We start from the raw sequence: 16,998 nt of genomic DNA, 5'->3' as shown, positions 1-16,998 counted from the left end.
GTTTTCGTTGTCATATTTTGTATCTATTTTATTGAAAAGAATGCACGGTAGTATTAAATAAATATTGATATGAAAACTAAAACATATTTCTTCCAATACATGTTTATAACATACAATAAAAATGTAATTTACTTTTTATCTTTAGATGAATCTTCTTCCTTACTTTTTTCAGGTTCAGCAAGGCGGAAATTAGGGAATTGTTCCCATGGAGCAGATAATTCAAATTTGCGAAATTCTTGTGTTAATTCTAGCGGTTCGCATACTACTCTCTTGTATTCATCATCATAGCGTACCTACGTTTAAAAATATAATTTTTACATTATATATTACCAATTGAAGCAAAGCATTTGTGAAGCATTAGAATTATATTATGAAATTACCTCAACAAAACCGCTTAAAGGAAAATCTTTTCTTAATGGATGTCCTTCAAAACCATAATCTGTGAGAATTCTACGAAGATCTGAATTACCCAAAAATAGTATGCCATACATGTCCCACACTTCTCGTTCGTACCAGTTAGCAGCATCATAAATACTTTCTGCTGACGGTATAGGTGTCAATTCATCTGTGTATGTTTTTACCCTAATACGTGAGTTAAAAGTAAGAGAAAGAAGATTGTAGACAACCTAATAATCAAAACATTGCATAACAATATCTATTATATGAAGTATTATATGGAGTATTATTTTACAAATACAAATTTACCTCAAATCTATATTTTCGAACAGGAACATCTACTGCAGTCAGATCTGATAATGAAACAAACTGAGTATTATGATGACATTTCAAAAAGTTCAGCGTTGGAATAATTCCTTGTGGACAAACTAATATTTCAAGTTCATCACCAGCATTTATTTGAACCTTCTGCACAAACTTTGGTAAACATGCACTAATATATAAACCCATATCCTTTATGGCTCCTACATCTGTACTGATTTTACGCAATGTTGCTGTTTAATAAAAGAAGATTGTGTAAATGTAATTTAGAGAAAGAAGTATTAAGATTGAGGAAAAGGTTATAAAATATATATCATAAAAATTCTTTACATTTAAAAACATTACACTATTAAATATATTATAAATAACAATTTTTTACGTACGTTGTAATTCTGTTTTTTCAGTTTCCGTGGTATTTGTTCTCACGAAGGGTAGAAATTTTGGATAACCTATCGATTTAGTTTATAATTTATTACATAATATAAAACAGAAAATCAAAGAATTATCAATAAAATTTATTTACATTTTGGTGTCGTAATAGATAGATTTTGTGACAGCTTCCAACAGTTTTTTAACAACGATGACATTTTTCTAAACGGTTTCGGATCTTTTCAAGAATACAGACAGATCCACCTACACTTACACATATGTATATAGATACGATATTTAGTACGCACTCTCGTTAACGATATCGATGCTTTCGCACTTTACATAGCACATTGAAATTTTTAATGGTACCAGAATACTAAAAATATCTTTTTAATTCTACGCAATAAAAATACTATATATAGTGAAAATATCAAATGTGATATAATTTAAAAACTATTTTATTCGAATTCATGCAGTTAAAAATAATAAACTCTGTAAAATAAAAGAACAAGGGAAAGTTAACTAATTTTATTGGTTATTTACATTATTACATGAAACGTAGTTTCTTGAAGTACAAAGTATATTTTATATCTTGTTTCTTATTTCTAATACAATATTGCACAAAGCTAGAATGAAAAAGGCTTATACTGTTAGTTTTCATACCATCATCAGCTACATAGAATATTTTTTGAAGCGCATTGTTTTTCAACCTTTCGCATATCTACAAGTATAGTTGCTATGGCATGTCTTAATTGATGAAACTTTGGCAAAGATAACTCAAATATTTGACGCTTTCCATTGCTAAATGTCCATTCCATTATAATATGTGGTTCCAAGACCCTATTTAATATGCTAAAAATATTCACATTAATAAGTAGGCAGATAATTTCTTAAACATTTATAGAAATATGAGTAAAATGAATTTTTGTATTACACATATCAATATTACAAAATTTATAATTTATTAAACAGTTACCTAGAAGAAATAGTAATATCTATACGCCACTTGCAGGCTATTAAGTGTGGATAAAATTTTGTTTTCTGTATTAATCCTGATATTAATTCTGGTCGCTTTTGACCATATACAACTATAGATAGGTCATCAATACATTCTGAAGATAATCTGTGGAAATAATATCATACTTATTAAAACAAAATTAAAAATAATCAAATGTGAAATATTGTGAAGTACATACTTCAGCTCTTCTAATATTTGTTTAAATTCTGCAGGTTTAATATTTTGCGATATTGTGCCCAAATGAATCTTTAATATTGTAAAGATGACTGAATAATATTCATCCACAGTTTCTTCTGGTATATTGTATTTTTGACTTATTCTATCTAATATTCCTTCTTCTATGTATTCTTGATTTATTGCTTTTACAGCTACTATATAAGTAATAAATTTCAATTATTTATTAAAATACAAAATACTTGAAATATTGTAATAATATTATAGTATTGTAAATTAAACTTACTTTGTATTAAAGGACGAAGAAATATTTTTCTTAAATCCGGAAGAACCTTTATTTTATTTCCTAAAGCATATAAAAGTTGAGTTTGGAAGGTTGTCATTTTTATTTTGACTTTGATATTTACTTTATTTTATATAAAAATTGAAAAATTTATGTGACTATTAATCTGTATAGATACATTTATTAATATCTTTTATAAAATTGTAAGAAGTTGTTAATAAAATACTGCAGTTCTGTCAAATTTATTATGTATTAAGCCTGACAATTTGTTTTCTGTGTTTAATGCCATCTAGTAGATATGTACAAAATTACATATGTACAAAATTTTGTCTATGGTAATATGGATAATGATTGTTTGATTGACAAATGATGAAGTAGGAATGCTGTAACAAATCGCAGAGGGCGTAAGAGACACCGCTATATTTTCGTGGTTGATATTTCAGAACATGTGACATGAAGTTTCATCAATGGTTACGTCTATTCATACCTTAGTCAATAATGTAATTTTCGTCTTTGATATAATGTTAAGATATATCCTATATTTACTATATTTAATCAATGAGGATGCTATTATATTTGGTATCTATTCCGAGAAATATGGATTTTATAAATGTTGATAATATAGATTTCTCGATTTGAATATTACGATAAAGTTATTACAAGAACATATTATAAGAAAGGAAGCATGGTATAAGTTTTAACTTTGTTCATATTATGTGTATAAAAGAGAAGGTATATTATCATATTTTGTAAAACAATAAATTTTGTATATAATAAATAATTATATTTTTTTGAACCATTGATATATAATGTTTGGTTATGTTCATACAACAGACCGTGTGGCCTAATGGATAAGGCGTCGGACTTCGGATCCGAAGATTGCAGGTTCGAGTCCTGTCACGGTCGAAAGAAATTAATTTTTCTTCCCGTTTAATATTATTTTTGTATTACATACTATACATTGCTTTTGGTACAATGATCTCTCTACATCCTACATACATTATTTTTGGAAAAGAGAATGAGAAAAAGATTAAACAATCAAGAATATTTACTATTCTTGTTAATTATTAATTAATAATATTAGATCAAAATATTCAATGTCATCGGATTGTTATTAAAACCTTTATATAAATTAAAAAAAATATTTCCTTCGAGCCGGATTTGAACCAGCGACCTATGGATGTCCATATTTTTAAGAAGCCAACTACAGTCCACCGCTCTACCAACTGAGCTATCGAAGGTTTTACGATTTTGTTGTGCTACAGGAATGTACATAAATTTGATTAATATATAAATGTTAGTAATTTAGTTTTTTTAAATTATTTATATAATATATTTTATAATTAATATTCTTATCATATTTAAATACTAAATATGACTAAAGATGTAGAATTTAGTTTTATTATGAACACAAAATTAATAAAAAATTTAAGACATTTATTATAAGAAATTATTTTTCAGGTATAGGATCAATGTATAATGTAGTAGAAAAAGCAAGGGATAACTTTTTTGTTAAAAACTAATACAAAATAATGTAAAATAATGTGATTCTTTTTCCGTTATTATAAAACTAATTTTAATTTCTTTGTTGACAAATACGCGTTTGTAAACGCTGAACGTAACTCTGAAATATTTCATTTGGTAGAGGAAGATAAAGGAATAAATTTGACGTACAGATGATACGAGATTGTTTTTGCATGTGCTGACATTATTACGAATACTAAGATCGAAGCTATTTTTTTGAGATATTATATCAGATTTTATATTGCTCTGGTAAAAATAATATGGACGTTTCCTTACATTGCAAAAATAAGCGAGTTAGCATTACAGGTTATGTAATGTTCATAGAAAAATTTATTGAAAGAAAATTTAATGAATATGACTTATAATGAAATATCTATTTACTTTTTTAATTGGATTTGCAAACGTTATAATTCAAGTAAATTTTCTGCTTAATAATGATTTACTATCTAAAACAATATTGTATTTGCCGCGGGCACCTTTAATGTTCCGTCAATCTGGAAAGAAGATCTTTCTCAAGTAACTAAAATACCGATGAGTGGGAATGTTAATTTAATTACCAGTAGCCAATTAGCAAATTAGCAAATTATTATCTGGTTATAATAAGTGATAACACATGATAATCTGATGAAAATTATTTTCATATCATGAAAACGAGCCATTAGTGGTTCGATAATTATCATTCGATAATTAACGTTCGATTATCGCACCGTTATTTATTGATTATGGGGTTTTAAAGAATATCGATTTTCAGTTGTTTCACTAAAATAGATTGAAGAATATAGTAAATTATAAGCATATAATGAATAAAAATATTAAACAAAATAAAATCATTGGTATATTGAATTAAAAATATCTAATTTACAAATCAGTAAATAGATGTTGATTAGATTTTTAATAGCAAAATCTTTTTGGGAGTGCCGCTTTTCTAATCGGAATTTAGTGATCATATCTTGACAAGACCACACCTAAATGTCAATTGTACTTTCGATAAATCCTTTTCTACAATTTCGTTTCGACTATTCATCGGATAATGTGGTACGTGTTTATGGCCACTTTGTGATTTCCAGCTTTCTGGAAACTGGAATTTTTTATTAGATTAAAAGTAACAAAAATTGTCATTATAAACATTTATATACATTTTCAATCGTTAAACATATTTTATTTCATAGAATATTTATTTCTATCATTAAAAATATTGCATGCCTACAATTTTTATTTTTATGAATTTTCCGTGTTTTATATTATAAAATCGTTGCAATTTATAAGTTTATAATTGCAATGAATATCATAATATTGTTAACTACAAAAGCTACGAATACATTATACATACTTCTTTAACCACTGAAGTATAAATTTCTTGGATAGAAGAAGACTATAAGGAGAATACATCAATAATATAGTAGGCATCGTACTCCTCAGAAGCAAATATTCGATATTGCTCTAGTGGAAGCTGAAAATTCGTTCATTGTATAGTTCAGTGATACAAGACCGCTCGAAGATACTTACGATTATTGACAAATACCCTCTGACCTCTGTCAAACACAATTTGTTTCTCGAAACAAGTGTCCCCGTCATACAGTGTGATTGTAGTATTGGTCGTTAATAAGTAAAATTATATAATCGCTTTAATCATGAATTTACGAATCTAATTATAAGTTCGAATTTACATAAACGTAATTGCATGTGGATAACTATCGCATATGTGTGGAGGTAACATATGGCACGAGAACAGTAAGAACGTATGTTACGCATTTCTGTCGCATTAAATAATCATTTCTATCGGTACACCGATATACTTTTCGATTACGATTGCCAGCGCCATCTCTTCACCGTATAAAAAATTATTGAGTAAATATAATAAGAATATGTTACAATATTGAAAGCTATACAAAGTAATAACTCTATTTTGAAATAAACGTAATTTCTATTCATAATTACATATCAGTTGTTTTTTTTTTGTTTTAACAATTTATTCTAAGCTTTACTATTAAATTCTAGATTACGTAATAAGAAAATATATACTAAATATCATGGTTTGTATAAGGTATTAACTTCATTTCGGAAGAAATTTCATTCTTATTTATATTTATTAATTTGGTTTTTTTATGCTCTTAGATAACAGACAGGGGTTGAAGCAATCATTTTATTTAGAGATACATAATTTATCCCCACGCGGTCACGTTCCCCTCAATAATAGCGACAGGGTGGTAGAAGGATGGAAATGTATGTCGCCATCCACCGGCTGACGTCGACAGACGGACACACCGTGTTTCTATTAAGTATAGAAGGGTGGGACGAATGGATAATTTCTTTCGGATCACGCTAACTTCAACGAACGATTTCGAGCGAATGGGGTGGAAGAATAGAGAAACGAACAGAAAGGCAGACAACATTAGAAGAACGCAGACGCGGGTTTATTCGCGACCGCGGTTTCGCGTTGTGCGCATGTGCGAATCGAGACAGGATTCGTGGACTAGGAACAAGGTGCGAAGCGAGAAGGTGAACGAAGGTAGTAAGAATAGAAAAAGACAGATCGTGTAGTGAAGTAGAGGGAATAAGAAAAACACGTTAAAAGAAACGTAACAGGAAAAGAATGATGACAAAATATAGTTTTATGTATGTATTTTGTTAACTTATCAGGTTAGTTAATCGAGGCATATATATGTTTAGGAAATCCTAAGTCTGTTCTTCATTAAGTATGATATAGATATCTGACATATTTGTTCCTTTTGTATATGTAACACACCATGGTTCTCTTGTACAACAATTTATCGACTAATAGTATTAATGAATCGACAAATCGTAAATTATAGATTATAGAGTTCTCTTCTATAATTTTACAATTTTACATCTGGTAGCATAATGAGACGATTTGCAATTTGTACAGTTTGCATGTACAACTTCTGTTTTGTTATCGAGCTTGTTATTATCTAAGAGAATTTATCGATGTTAAAAACTCGTAAAATTTCTCTAATAATATTAATTGTGTATGTAATAATATAAATTGTGAAAGAGGAGCTAGAGGCTCATTCCATGAAGTTAGTTTAAAAAACTGTGGGGTATAGTAATAGTCATTTGAAGAGGCAAATTTCATTTAGCTTACCTGTACTACTTGGTGCTGCATATATTGCGCACAATATGATAAAAGGTAATAAAAACAGAAACTGAAGATTGTAGTTGATTAAAGAGACTGAAGAAAAGCATAGTATATGAAGATAAAGTAAATAAGAAAAATTAATAATGCATAAAGAAACTATCGAAATACGAAACGGAAGTAACATGATAGAGCAAAGGGTGGTATGGAGAAGAGATGGAGCAAGTTATAACGACTCGAAGAAAGAGTGAGATAGCGAACGTAGAATGACACAAAGGGTTAGTGGTGGGGATGGAGCAGAACAAGCGAGAAAGGTAAAGGTGGCGCTCTCGCGCAGTCTGGCGTCGTCGGTCGACGGATGTTCATTTAGGGTGTGTTTGCTCGTGACTTTCTTTCATTTATTCGTACTCGCAGCTGTTTAAATCGGGATATCGTTCATTTGCCTTCGTATCGTTCAGAACGGTCGCCTTTTCAGTGTTTTAGCGAAGTTCGTAGCAGTAATACAACAATAGCAAGACAAAGACTGGTTATGCCGGTCGAAGAGTTTTTGTGACTCGTACCGTGAAGAGCTTCGTACGGGGATTGCTAGTTTGATACGAGAGAGTGATAAGGTAACGTTTCATTGCGGGAAAAGGTAATACTTTTGAGTACACGTTTGACATGGTCTGCTGTCCAGGCCGGTAGCGAATCGATTTTCACGAAGAGTGAAGCGGGAGTTGCGAGAGAGGGAGAGAGAGCGTGAGAATGCTATGGTTGAACGAGAGAGAAGAAAGATAACAGGGGCAGAATCTACTATCTAGTTTTTCCTCCTCCCCTATTATTCTTTTTCCTTTATATTTATTTTATTTACCATATTTTATATTGTTTCCTTTATATACATTAGCATATTTTGTTTAGTATAAGATATGTTCTTAATTGCAGTTTGCTATTTTTGGTGATATTTTACTATTTCTTCATTTTATTAGTTTATATTCTTATATCACCCTTTCATTCATTTGGTTCAGTTACAATTTCCGCTTTCGTTCGTTGGTACGCGCGCGTGTATTTTGGGTAACTGTCCGTTTCGACATGTCTCGTAACGCAGTAGAGGGACATGAACTCTCCATCGGAACGTTGCATCGAGAAACATACGTCCGGTGTAGTACTGCGTACCGCATCGGCGATGTTATCGTGCATCGATTCACAAAAAGAAACTTTGGACTAGCAACGGAGCCATGGTTAAATCGTAAATCTTCCATCTTCGTGTTTGATCAATATAATATAATAATCAGGATAATTATAATACGATATCAGAAACACGAAAGGAAAGTAAGTTGAGTAATTCGTACGAAAAACGAGACTTCATAGTAGATCAATTTCAGCCATTGTACTTTGTGCATATTAGCGTGAGGAACGAACCTTCATGTTACCTTCGAGAACCATTGATTTCCAAGTGAAAATTGACCCCAATTTCTTCATCGAATTGCAACATATGTATGATAAGGTGGAAACAGTTGGACGAAAGATGTTATCCTCGATCGAGGGTATTATTACCACGAGGATGTGGTACGACGTTTAGCGACCTCTACGTACTAGTGCAAAAGCAATAATTGCTTTAAATGCGTCCTAAATGAATTAGATACCATTGACCGTTTGAATAAAAGGTGACGCGTCTCTTGTAACCAGTTATACCGTGTGCAAATACGACATATAGTATGTCGACACCGTGTGTGGATTATAGGAACGGTAATTGGACGGAATTTTCGTTCTAGTGTGGTTCCGCGTCTCTGACCCTCTTCCACCCTCTGATTCTCCTCCGGTCGATAGACCCGACTTGACGTTGGGATACCCTCTCTCTCTCACTCTTTCTCTCTCTCTCTCTCTCTCTCTCTCTCTCTCTCTCTATCTCTCATGCTCGTGAAAAGGACAAGGAAGCGAAGAAACGACCACGGGCAACACACGAAAATTCTATGATCGCGAATATACATTGGTTCACAAAGTATTTGGACACTTACGACAAGAAATTTGTATGTATGTTATATGAAACATTTTGAATTATTATGAGCATATGATGAAACACGACTGTCATGATTATATTGGTCAAATTTGAAACTGATATATATAGAAGTTAGCAGATATCTAGAGTGCACGATACATTTAGTTAAAAGTTGGTATATAGCATGAATAGCCATCTTCATTGCTCATCACGTTAATACAATAGCTGATGAAAATATTTGAACTCCTTTTATATATATATTACCTTTGTTATATAAAACATTTGAAATTTCAAAATGTGTCATATAACACACGTAGTATATTCAAAGAAGGTATAAGTTTTCCAACACTTTTATGAGCAAATCTGTATATATATATTATGTACACTATATGAAGGAAAAAAGCACGATAAGTCATATTTCCTATTTTTTTTTTTTTTTGTAGTAGAGTAGTTTTACTATTCAGTACGTTGTTAATCAATCCCATATTATCAAAATTGTCTATATATTTGTTTTTCCATCCGCTTCAAATTGTCAAAATATCGCTAATCATAATATTATAGTATCGAAGATGTTAAAATAGAGCTTGTCTTAATGGTTGTATCTTTGGCTTTTGGAATTGAATCATAAAACTTTATTAATTTATCAGTTATCTTTAAAAGACTTATATCTTTGGATCTTTGAAAATTCTTTTGTTTAGTCATAAATTAACATTTATGTTTCCTCCTGTGATCTTTATATGTACATAGTATATATAACGAGACATGTCCGGTGCTTTCCGCTCTACGTTTTCCAAATCGATAATCGTGCAGCCACAAAGTGCTCGCAGAAAACCTACGACAATATGATGACAAACAAAGTGACAAGTGAAAAATACTAGTAAGAGTTTCATCTGTTTGGTTTGCATCACGTAAAGAATTTCGTAATGAAGAGTGAATAAGAGTATGTAAGGAGAAAGGAAACTATACAGAGATTGTAAAGCTTTATGGGCCGTGTTAATCCTTTGCATTTGGGACACGGTATTGGCACGACCTTTTTTTTCGTGTTATAAAAGACGCTATTCTATTTTCAAAAACCAAACTGACTAACTCCACTTTTTGTAAATTCCTCGATTTCTTTATCTGAATTCGTGATCCGATAACGGATGTTTATGCAAATTTAAAGTTTTAAAGATACAATGATTTGTTCCACTCATTAAATATTATAACAAGTGCAATAATTTGGATATTTTACATATATATTTTTATATTATATGCATCCTGTGCGTTCTTGTAGTTCTTCATTTTTCATAAATGCATAAAAATCCGTAGTATCGAACTTCTCAAAGAAATAAATTATTTATTTCTATTTACTATAAGAAAACAACATAAATAAGTATAAATTCTCAGGAAACTTTTGAAAAATTATGTTACAATTTTTCTTGTTCAACTTTATCTGCGAACAAAAATATTGCAGAGGAAGCAACATTTTTAGAATCCAATTTTGAACAGTTTTTCAATGCAAATATCTCATCGTATGGCGCACAGAACACAGCTGGTGGTGTTAGACTTTCCGGATGGAAACGATGCGATGTTTCTTTGCATTTCGCGGATCGACCCCCCTTCCTTTACGCAGTTATGTTTTACGGCTTCTTTATGGCCTCTTTTCTCACTAGTAGGACTGAAAATATCGACCATATAATTGACAACGCGGAATAAAATTTCGGCCCTTTTACTCTTGGAAAAAATGAAGACTACAGAAGAGAAACATGACAAGTTATTATTGTCTTTCATTTTAAAATTGAATACACTGTCAACTATATATGTAACATATTTCAATTCTCACAGGTATTATTTCTTTAGTTCCTTAATTAAGTTATAACTTCACTCTCTGCTATTCGTTATATATTTTCATGACTTGAAATAGTGTAATATATTTCTTATAATAATAAAGGTAAAACACAATTTTATGAAAAGTAACAGTGAACTATGATTCTCAGCCAGCTAAATATAGATTTATCATGTTTCTCCCGTATAATTTTCGTGTATCGATACTTTAAGAAAATGCATGTCGGTAACATCTCTATTTCTGTTCGTTTCTTCCTTCCACATATTCGTGGAATGGAAATGTTGCTGGTTAATGCAGATAAACGAGCGAAATTGATAACAACTGACAGATTGAATTAGTGAACCTATACAGGAACTATGATGCAAATGATGTTGACTGATAAAGCCTCCTCAACCGGTGAAACAGAACTGTCTTATCATTGTAGTCGACGTTTTCAAGAAATTGATAATGAAGATTTAACTTCCAGTTGAATTATCCTTCTTTTATTCTGGTATTTTAATTTTTTACCAGGGTCGTAATAATAGGTTAAGAATTACGCGACGGGAACATGAAGTAACAGAGGATAATGAATAAAGTTGGACAAACGGAGAACTCTGTAGGGAACAGCAAAATGGGACATAGGATCAGAGCTTTCACATCACCCCAATGGTGAATCCATAATGATCAGCTTCTCAGAAAATCTACTCATGAATTCTTTTCTTTAAAGATAAAACTAGAAAGAATATTTTTATCTTGGAATTATTTCTCACGTGATTTTCAATAAACAAATACCTACTCGATGCTTTTAACAAAAAATATCGGCGTTATAGTTCTTTATCCTAGGAACAAAATACTATACTTACAACATCAGAATTTTTATAGAATATATATTATAGAATAGATTGGAAATGTTAGCCTCAACCCAAAATGAAATAAAGTTACAGAGATTCGTATCTGATATCAAGCTATATGCTTATGAAATGGGTTATAAATCTATAATGATTAGAACAAAAATAAGATACTTTATAAAATCCATCAATTGAAGTTTCTTGAAAATATTGTGTAAAATCCAAATTATAGTATAAATTAGAAATAAATTAGAAATTTGAATCCTCGATAAGAAATTAAATTAAGTCTCAATATTTTGTGTTGAAGATCAACCTTGTGTTTTATCAAATAGGTTTATGTTTCATAAAATTTATGACTGGAACAAATTTAAAATACGTTATAGGACCTATATTTTTATCATAACCTCAATGAATAAATTAAAGTCTCGGAATCAGCTTTGATACAAAATGAATTTATGTTTAAATATTTCGTATTCGAGATCTGAAGCTGTATGTTTCATAAAATAGGTTAGGAACTTATCGTAAAGTAGAACCAATTTATTTGTAATTTTTTGAGGTAAACCTAATCTTGTAAATTCACATTGAATTAACCTTATAAAATCACATTGAATTAACGTTGATAGTTTCTGTTTTTACCGTGAGAACAGTACAGATTGTAACGAGATGTTCTATCTAGCTATCTATAGTTTGCACGATTTTCGTCATATACGATTAAATCCTGTATACATGTATGACGAGTGCACTGCAACAAGCAATCTCCTAAGGTCTTTGTAGTGCTTCGAGATTATACGCTTATGTACGCGCAGATTTGTTCGTTTTCCCTTGTCTCGCCACCATTAAATCCTGTTATTTTTCCTTTATACATTCATTGTTCGTTGCCAAGTTTTACTTCTTGACGAACGGAAGAAGCTTCTTAAAGATAGTCATTCGTTCGTAATTTAAATCGGTTCCATTGGGTAAAAGCTTTTAAAATAACAGTTTAAGAAGTTAATACGTTAATAGTTATACAGGGTGATTCATAAAAACTCTTTGCTGCTATCTTGCTTTGAATCGTAATATAGATGGTGTAAAAGAATTATAATGGAACTTTTTCCATCATAGGATATTTTCTGGAATTATTCAATTGCAAGAGCCACAATATTGCCATTAAAAAAATTTGACCTAGGAAAAAATTACCTCCGTGAGTGAAACTTCTTACGTCACGTTTGTCCTCTAAAGTCTCTTATCCGTTATTAATTTGCGACATCAACTGCAGTAGCTGGTGTTAAGTTGGTCCCTACTTAATGGATCACTGTATATAACTGCCGCGACAAAGGTATGACGTTTAAAATAATTAGAAGATCTTGTTTCAGGCGTATTGAAGTGAGTGAATTAATTACATAAATAGCAATGTGACTATTTCCACATGTTCAACTTACCTTTGCATAACTTCTAAAAGTATTGAATATTAAAGTAATGATAGTATAATAGATATATTATATATATATGAGAAATATATATATATAAAATTCCTTAAGCATTAAATAAAATTAAATGGTCTTCCAATTATTTTGAACACTTATATACAAAGCAAGTGAATTAAAAGGTGCTGAAGAAAATAAGGTTTAACAGCTTTAGTATAGAGATCTAACGCAGCAATTATCTAAAAACACGATTGTAATATAATTCACCGCAATCCGCTTTTCATAGGCTTAGTCCCCTCGGGCTTTTCTCTAATTTATTGTTTTATAAATAACGTAATTATCTATCAAATAACCAAATAATTTTACAAATTACAAATAAGTACTAGTATAACTATTAAGTCTAATTACAAGTTACAAATAATCGTATTATCCATCTCTCTTATTTCTACAAATTCTTACAACCTTGATGTATTTTCTTTCTTTTTTTTTATTTTGTAAACTCATTTACGCGATGTATCATGTGTGCTTATATCTCACGTTTATTCGCAAAGGTGAGATAATATGCGAATTTACACAATACTTGCGCAATGGAAATAAATCAAACTTTTTATCCATTATCTTTTTTTTTGTTTTTTCTTTCATTCTTTATATATTTTTAAAACGATAGAAAAGATAACGACTCTTCCTTGTAAACAACCAACATTTCTTGTCCTGTGGCGTGCACACATCAATACCAATCGTGTTCGAAGATAATGCACAGTCGTTTTACGTATGTGTTGTACAACGTATGCGGATACTGATGCAATGTGTATCTACAATGGAATATTCGTGTTACTATAGGTATAGTATGAGCAATAGAGAATTCTTGATCGAATTTTTCGATATTTTTCTCCGTCCAAGTAAATATTGTCTGTCCAGAATTTTATGGATCATTATTATTTGTTTTTTTTTTATAAACTTAGTTCCGAGTTTATGATAAGTATTCTTCGTTTTTTATCGAGTGGGAGAAAGAAATATTGACAAGGAAAAGATTGGATTTCTTAAATTTCATCATTTTCTTTTCTTTTGAAAATGTTTTATTAATGTCAAACTTCTTTTAACTATTTAAAGTTTGAGGTTGTACGTCTTGAAATTAAACGATTTTTTAATTTTTAGACAATTTTAAACAAAATATACATATATTCAATGTATACGTATATATAATATATCTTCATTAAAAATTGTATATTTTCAAAAATGGAACAGCTAGAAGAAACTTAAAGGATGCTGTTGAAACATTCTAAAAAGCAATAAAATATTGTTAAATTTAAACAATGTAACATAAATTGTATGTACATTACATTAATTATAATTAAAGTACATTAGACATATGTATATATTAAACGAATTCAATTTCTTTAATTTAATAACGATATTTTTATCATAAAAAAATTCTACAAAAGGAAAGAAATTCTAAAAACTCTAACATAAATTTTTCATTAGTCAATGCCCTCTATAATTCACATTCATAACCTCAATATAAAATTTAAAACTATAGTATATAAACTTATATCGGCTTTATGTAATAGAAAGGAAAGACTAGTAATTAATGGACACTTAATAATTAACAATCGTAACGCTACTGCCACGTAATTCGAGCAATTACAGTCATATTGTATTCGGCGTTGGTCGACAGGCGTCGTTATGGCGTCGGTTTGTCTGGTCTGGCTCGTTCCTTACCTCGACAACCCTCGATGTCGTGGGGTGAAGACCCTGCTCGTCTAGCCAGAGTCTCCCGTGCATTTCGTATTTATTATTTATACGCCGGCAAGTGTCTACATCCGGTAGGATACGCGCGGGAAATCCACTTCGTTAAAAGTCTTGCGTCGTGCTCTCCGACGCGGAGTTACACGATTAGAGGCATCTCGTCGGGCACTTCTTAAAGTGAGCATACAAATTCGATATCGTGACATGGTAAGTTTTTTCATTTTATATATGTAAATAGCGTAAGTAAGAATGAAACGGATTTCCAGGAATAAACAGTAATAAAATAGCTGAACATCTAAGAAAAAAGGTCGTATAAAAATTGATACAAAGAAGGTTAGGTTCGCGATATGTTAGGATAAGTAAATTGAAAAATATGATATTGTGCGTGTGGAATTGTGGGGTTATTTACTTGGCATGAACTTGGAATGTTTATATTAACAGTTTTAAATCTAGAGAAATGTTCTTATTTTTATAGAATAAAAAACATTTTATTTTTGTTTATATTTGTTGTATCTGTGGTAAAATATTGTAAAGAGATATAAATATATTTTTTGATTACAAGTCTGATATTTATTAATAATTACGTATTAGAAACTGTATCTCTTATTATTTTCAGATATTAAAATAGATTACTTTCTTTTAAAAGCTAAGGTAATTGTCCAGATATATTTAGCTATTATATGATAAAAGATAATTGAGAAATTAGATAGAGAGAAATAACACGAAGGAAAAAATTTTCAAAAAATGAAATTAGGAAAAAAAATAAAATTAGATAATATTTCGTTACTCGTACGATAACAGTATATCAATTTTAATTTGTAGAATTTAGAAAAAGCCACTATCTTCTGCGTTATGTCAAATTCATAGGAATATTGGATTCTTTTCGTTCTTTGATGCGTGTGTGTGTATTTTTTCTCTGTTTGTAAGTACACGTATTCCCAATTAAGATTAACTAATAAACGAAACATATAACAAACGAACGTAGATATAAATAGTTGTAATTCAGATATAAATGCTAGTATGTGGTCGAGTTTTCTTCGATCAGATCGTGCCATGTTTCATTATTCATTTCATCATGCGACATGTCACCAACATAAACAATCAAGGTTTCCCGATAAGAATGCAATTTCGACAAATTCTGCTCTGTATTCCGCACCACGGAGAGATGATCTTCTGCGTCATACAGTTAACAGAGACGCAGAGGAATTTATGAATTTCAAACGCACTCTTTGTTGATTACTTCGCCATCGTCACAAAAATAGTACTGTTATGTTGAATAAAAAATATGAGAATTTTCGGACAGTAATATTTTTATTACAAAATTTGCAACAAAAGGAAATTAATTGAAATTTTTTAAAATAGTTGAAGATTTTACAATGGAAGAATTTGATGAGTTATTATACTGTTTAATTTTCAGTTTTCAAATTTTAACAATTTAATTCTGGTCTTTTTTACGAAATAAGGACATATTTTAGAAATGTAATATCTTTTCGGTTTAATTCACGTAATGTTCAAAATTTACCAAAAAGAATAGGTTAAGATCGACAATTTTCTAAACGACGGGGGTATTTGTTTATTTAAAAATGTTTAAATACTGTTGAAATCTAACCTGACCTATTTCAATCTTTTTGGAAAATTTTAAATATTAATTGAATTATTAGATTGGAAAATATTACATTTCTACTTGTTTTTATGAAATAAGGAAAAATGTAAAAATGTGACGCTTTTTTAAATAATAAAAAGTGTATTAGTTTTTCATGCTTCTCCGATTGATTTCTTGTTTTAGTAGTAAAACAAAGCTTTTAAAAAAATAAGAGTCAAATAACCGAAATTGGAAAAAGTTATATTATATAGTAATATAAAAATTTTGTCAAGTAATATTTGTATTATGGAATTCACGATAAGAAAAATACGAGAATTTTTTAAAAATAATCAAAGATTTTTGGATTAAAGAATCTGTATAGTTATATTTATTTAGTGATATGGGAACAGCGATATTTTTTGCATTATGCATTATGAATAATATACGTAATGTCGTGAATA

General features: G+C 30.1%; 3 protein-coding genes and 2 non-coding genes across 6 annotated transcripts in view; 2 read left to right on the top strand and 3 right to left on the bottom strand.

Moving 5' to 3' along the window:
* Position 1: 1 nt before the first annotated feature.
* LOC132905097 (NADH dehydrogenase [ubiquinone] iron-sulfur protein 3, mitochondrial) lies at positions 2–1,415 on the bottom strand. Its single transcript, XM_060956061.1, has 5 exons — positions 1,241–1,415; positions 1,101–1,166; positions 706–950; positions 381–626; positions 2–293 (listed from the first exon to the last, which is right to left on the bottom strand). The coding sequence occupies exons 1-5, from the start codon at positions 1,302–1,304 to the stop codon at positions 129–131; spliced, it is 786 nt and encodes a 261-aa protein (XP_060812044.1). The 5' UTR covers positions 1,305–1,415; the 3' UTR covers positions 2–128.
* A 184-nt stretch (positions 1,416–1,599) lies between these two features.
* LOC132905099 (COMM domain-containing protein 5-like) lies at positions 1,600–2,848 on the bottom strand. Its single transcript, XM_060956066.1, has 4 exons — positions 2,565–2,848; positions 2,283–2,475; positions 2,063–2,209; positions 1,600–1,938 (listed from the first exon to the last, which is right to left on the bottom strand). Exons 1-4 carry the CDS (start codon positions 2,659–2,661, stop codon positions 1,755–1,757), a joined length of 621 nt encoding a protein of 206 aa, XP_060812049.1. The 5' UTR covers positions 2,662–2,848; the 3' UTR covers positions 1,600–1,754.
* A 546-nt stretch (positions 2,849–3,394) lies between these two features.
* On the top strand, positions 3,395–3,467 carry Trnar-ucg (transfer RNA arginine (anticodon UCG)). Its single transcript has one exon. It is a non-coding gene; the product is annotated as a tRNA-Arg (tRNA).
* A 240-nt stretch (positions 3,468–3,707) lies between these two features.
* On the bottom strand, positions 3,708–3,802 carry Trnay-gua (transfer RNA tyrosine (anticodon GUA)). Its single transcript has 2 exons — positions 3,766–3,802; positions 3,708–3,743 (listed from the first exon to the last, which is right to left on the bottom strand). It is a non-coding gene; the product is annotated as a tRNA-Tyr (tRNA).
* A 3,699-nt stretch (positions 3,803–7,501) lies between these two features.
* The window catches only part of LOC132905087 (cholesterol transporter ABCA5-like), a 33,962-nt gene continuing 24,465 nt past the window's right edge, over positions 7,502–16,998 (top strand). For both annotated transcript variants that reach the window (XM_060956037.1, XM_060956035.1), the window contains exon 1: positions 7,502–7,790. The gene's annotated coding sequence lies outside the window, so the exon portion shown is untranslated. The remainder of the gene's footprint in view (positions 7,791–16,998) is intronic.

Source organism: Bombus pascuorum, chromosome 3 (genome assembly GCF_905332965.1).
Source record: "Bombus pascuorum chromosome 3, iyBomPasc1.1, whole genome shotgun sequence".
Lineage (NCBI taxonomy): Eukaryota > Metazoa > Arthropoda > Insecta > Hymenoptera > Apidae > Bombus > Bombus pascuorum.
This window is presented reverse-complemented; position numbering and strand designations above follow the sequence as displayed.

Coding starts and splice junctions, on each gene's coding strand:
- LOC132905097 (XM_060956061.1), bottom strand. CDS start 1,304: ATGTCATCGTTGTTAAAAAACTGTTGGAAGCTGTCACAAAATCTATCT. Junction 1,167..1,240: donor ATCTATTACGACACCAAAAT/GTAAATAAATTT, acceptor CTAAATCGATAG/GTTATCCAAAATTTCTACCC. Junction 951..1,100: donor TGAAAAAACAGAATTACAAC/GTACGTAAAAAA, acceptor TTTATTAAACAG/CAACATTGCGTAAAATCAGT.
- LOC132905099 (XM_060956066.1), bottom strand. CDS start 2,661: ATGACAACCTTCCAAACTCAACTTTTATATGCTTTAGGAAATAAAATA. Junction 2,210..2,282: donor CAAATATTAGAAGAGCTGAA/GTATGTACTTCA, acceptor TTATTTCCACAG/ATTATCTTCAGAATGTATTG. Junction 1,939..2,062: donor GATATTACTATTTCTTCTAG/GTAACTGTTTAA, acceptor GAATATTTTTAG/CATATTAAATAGGGTCTTGG.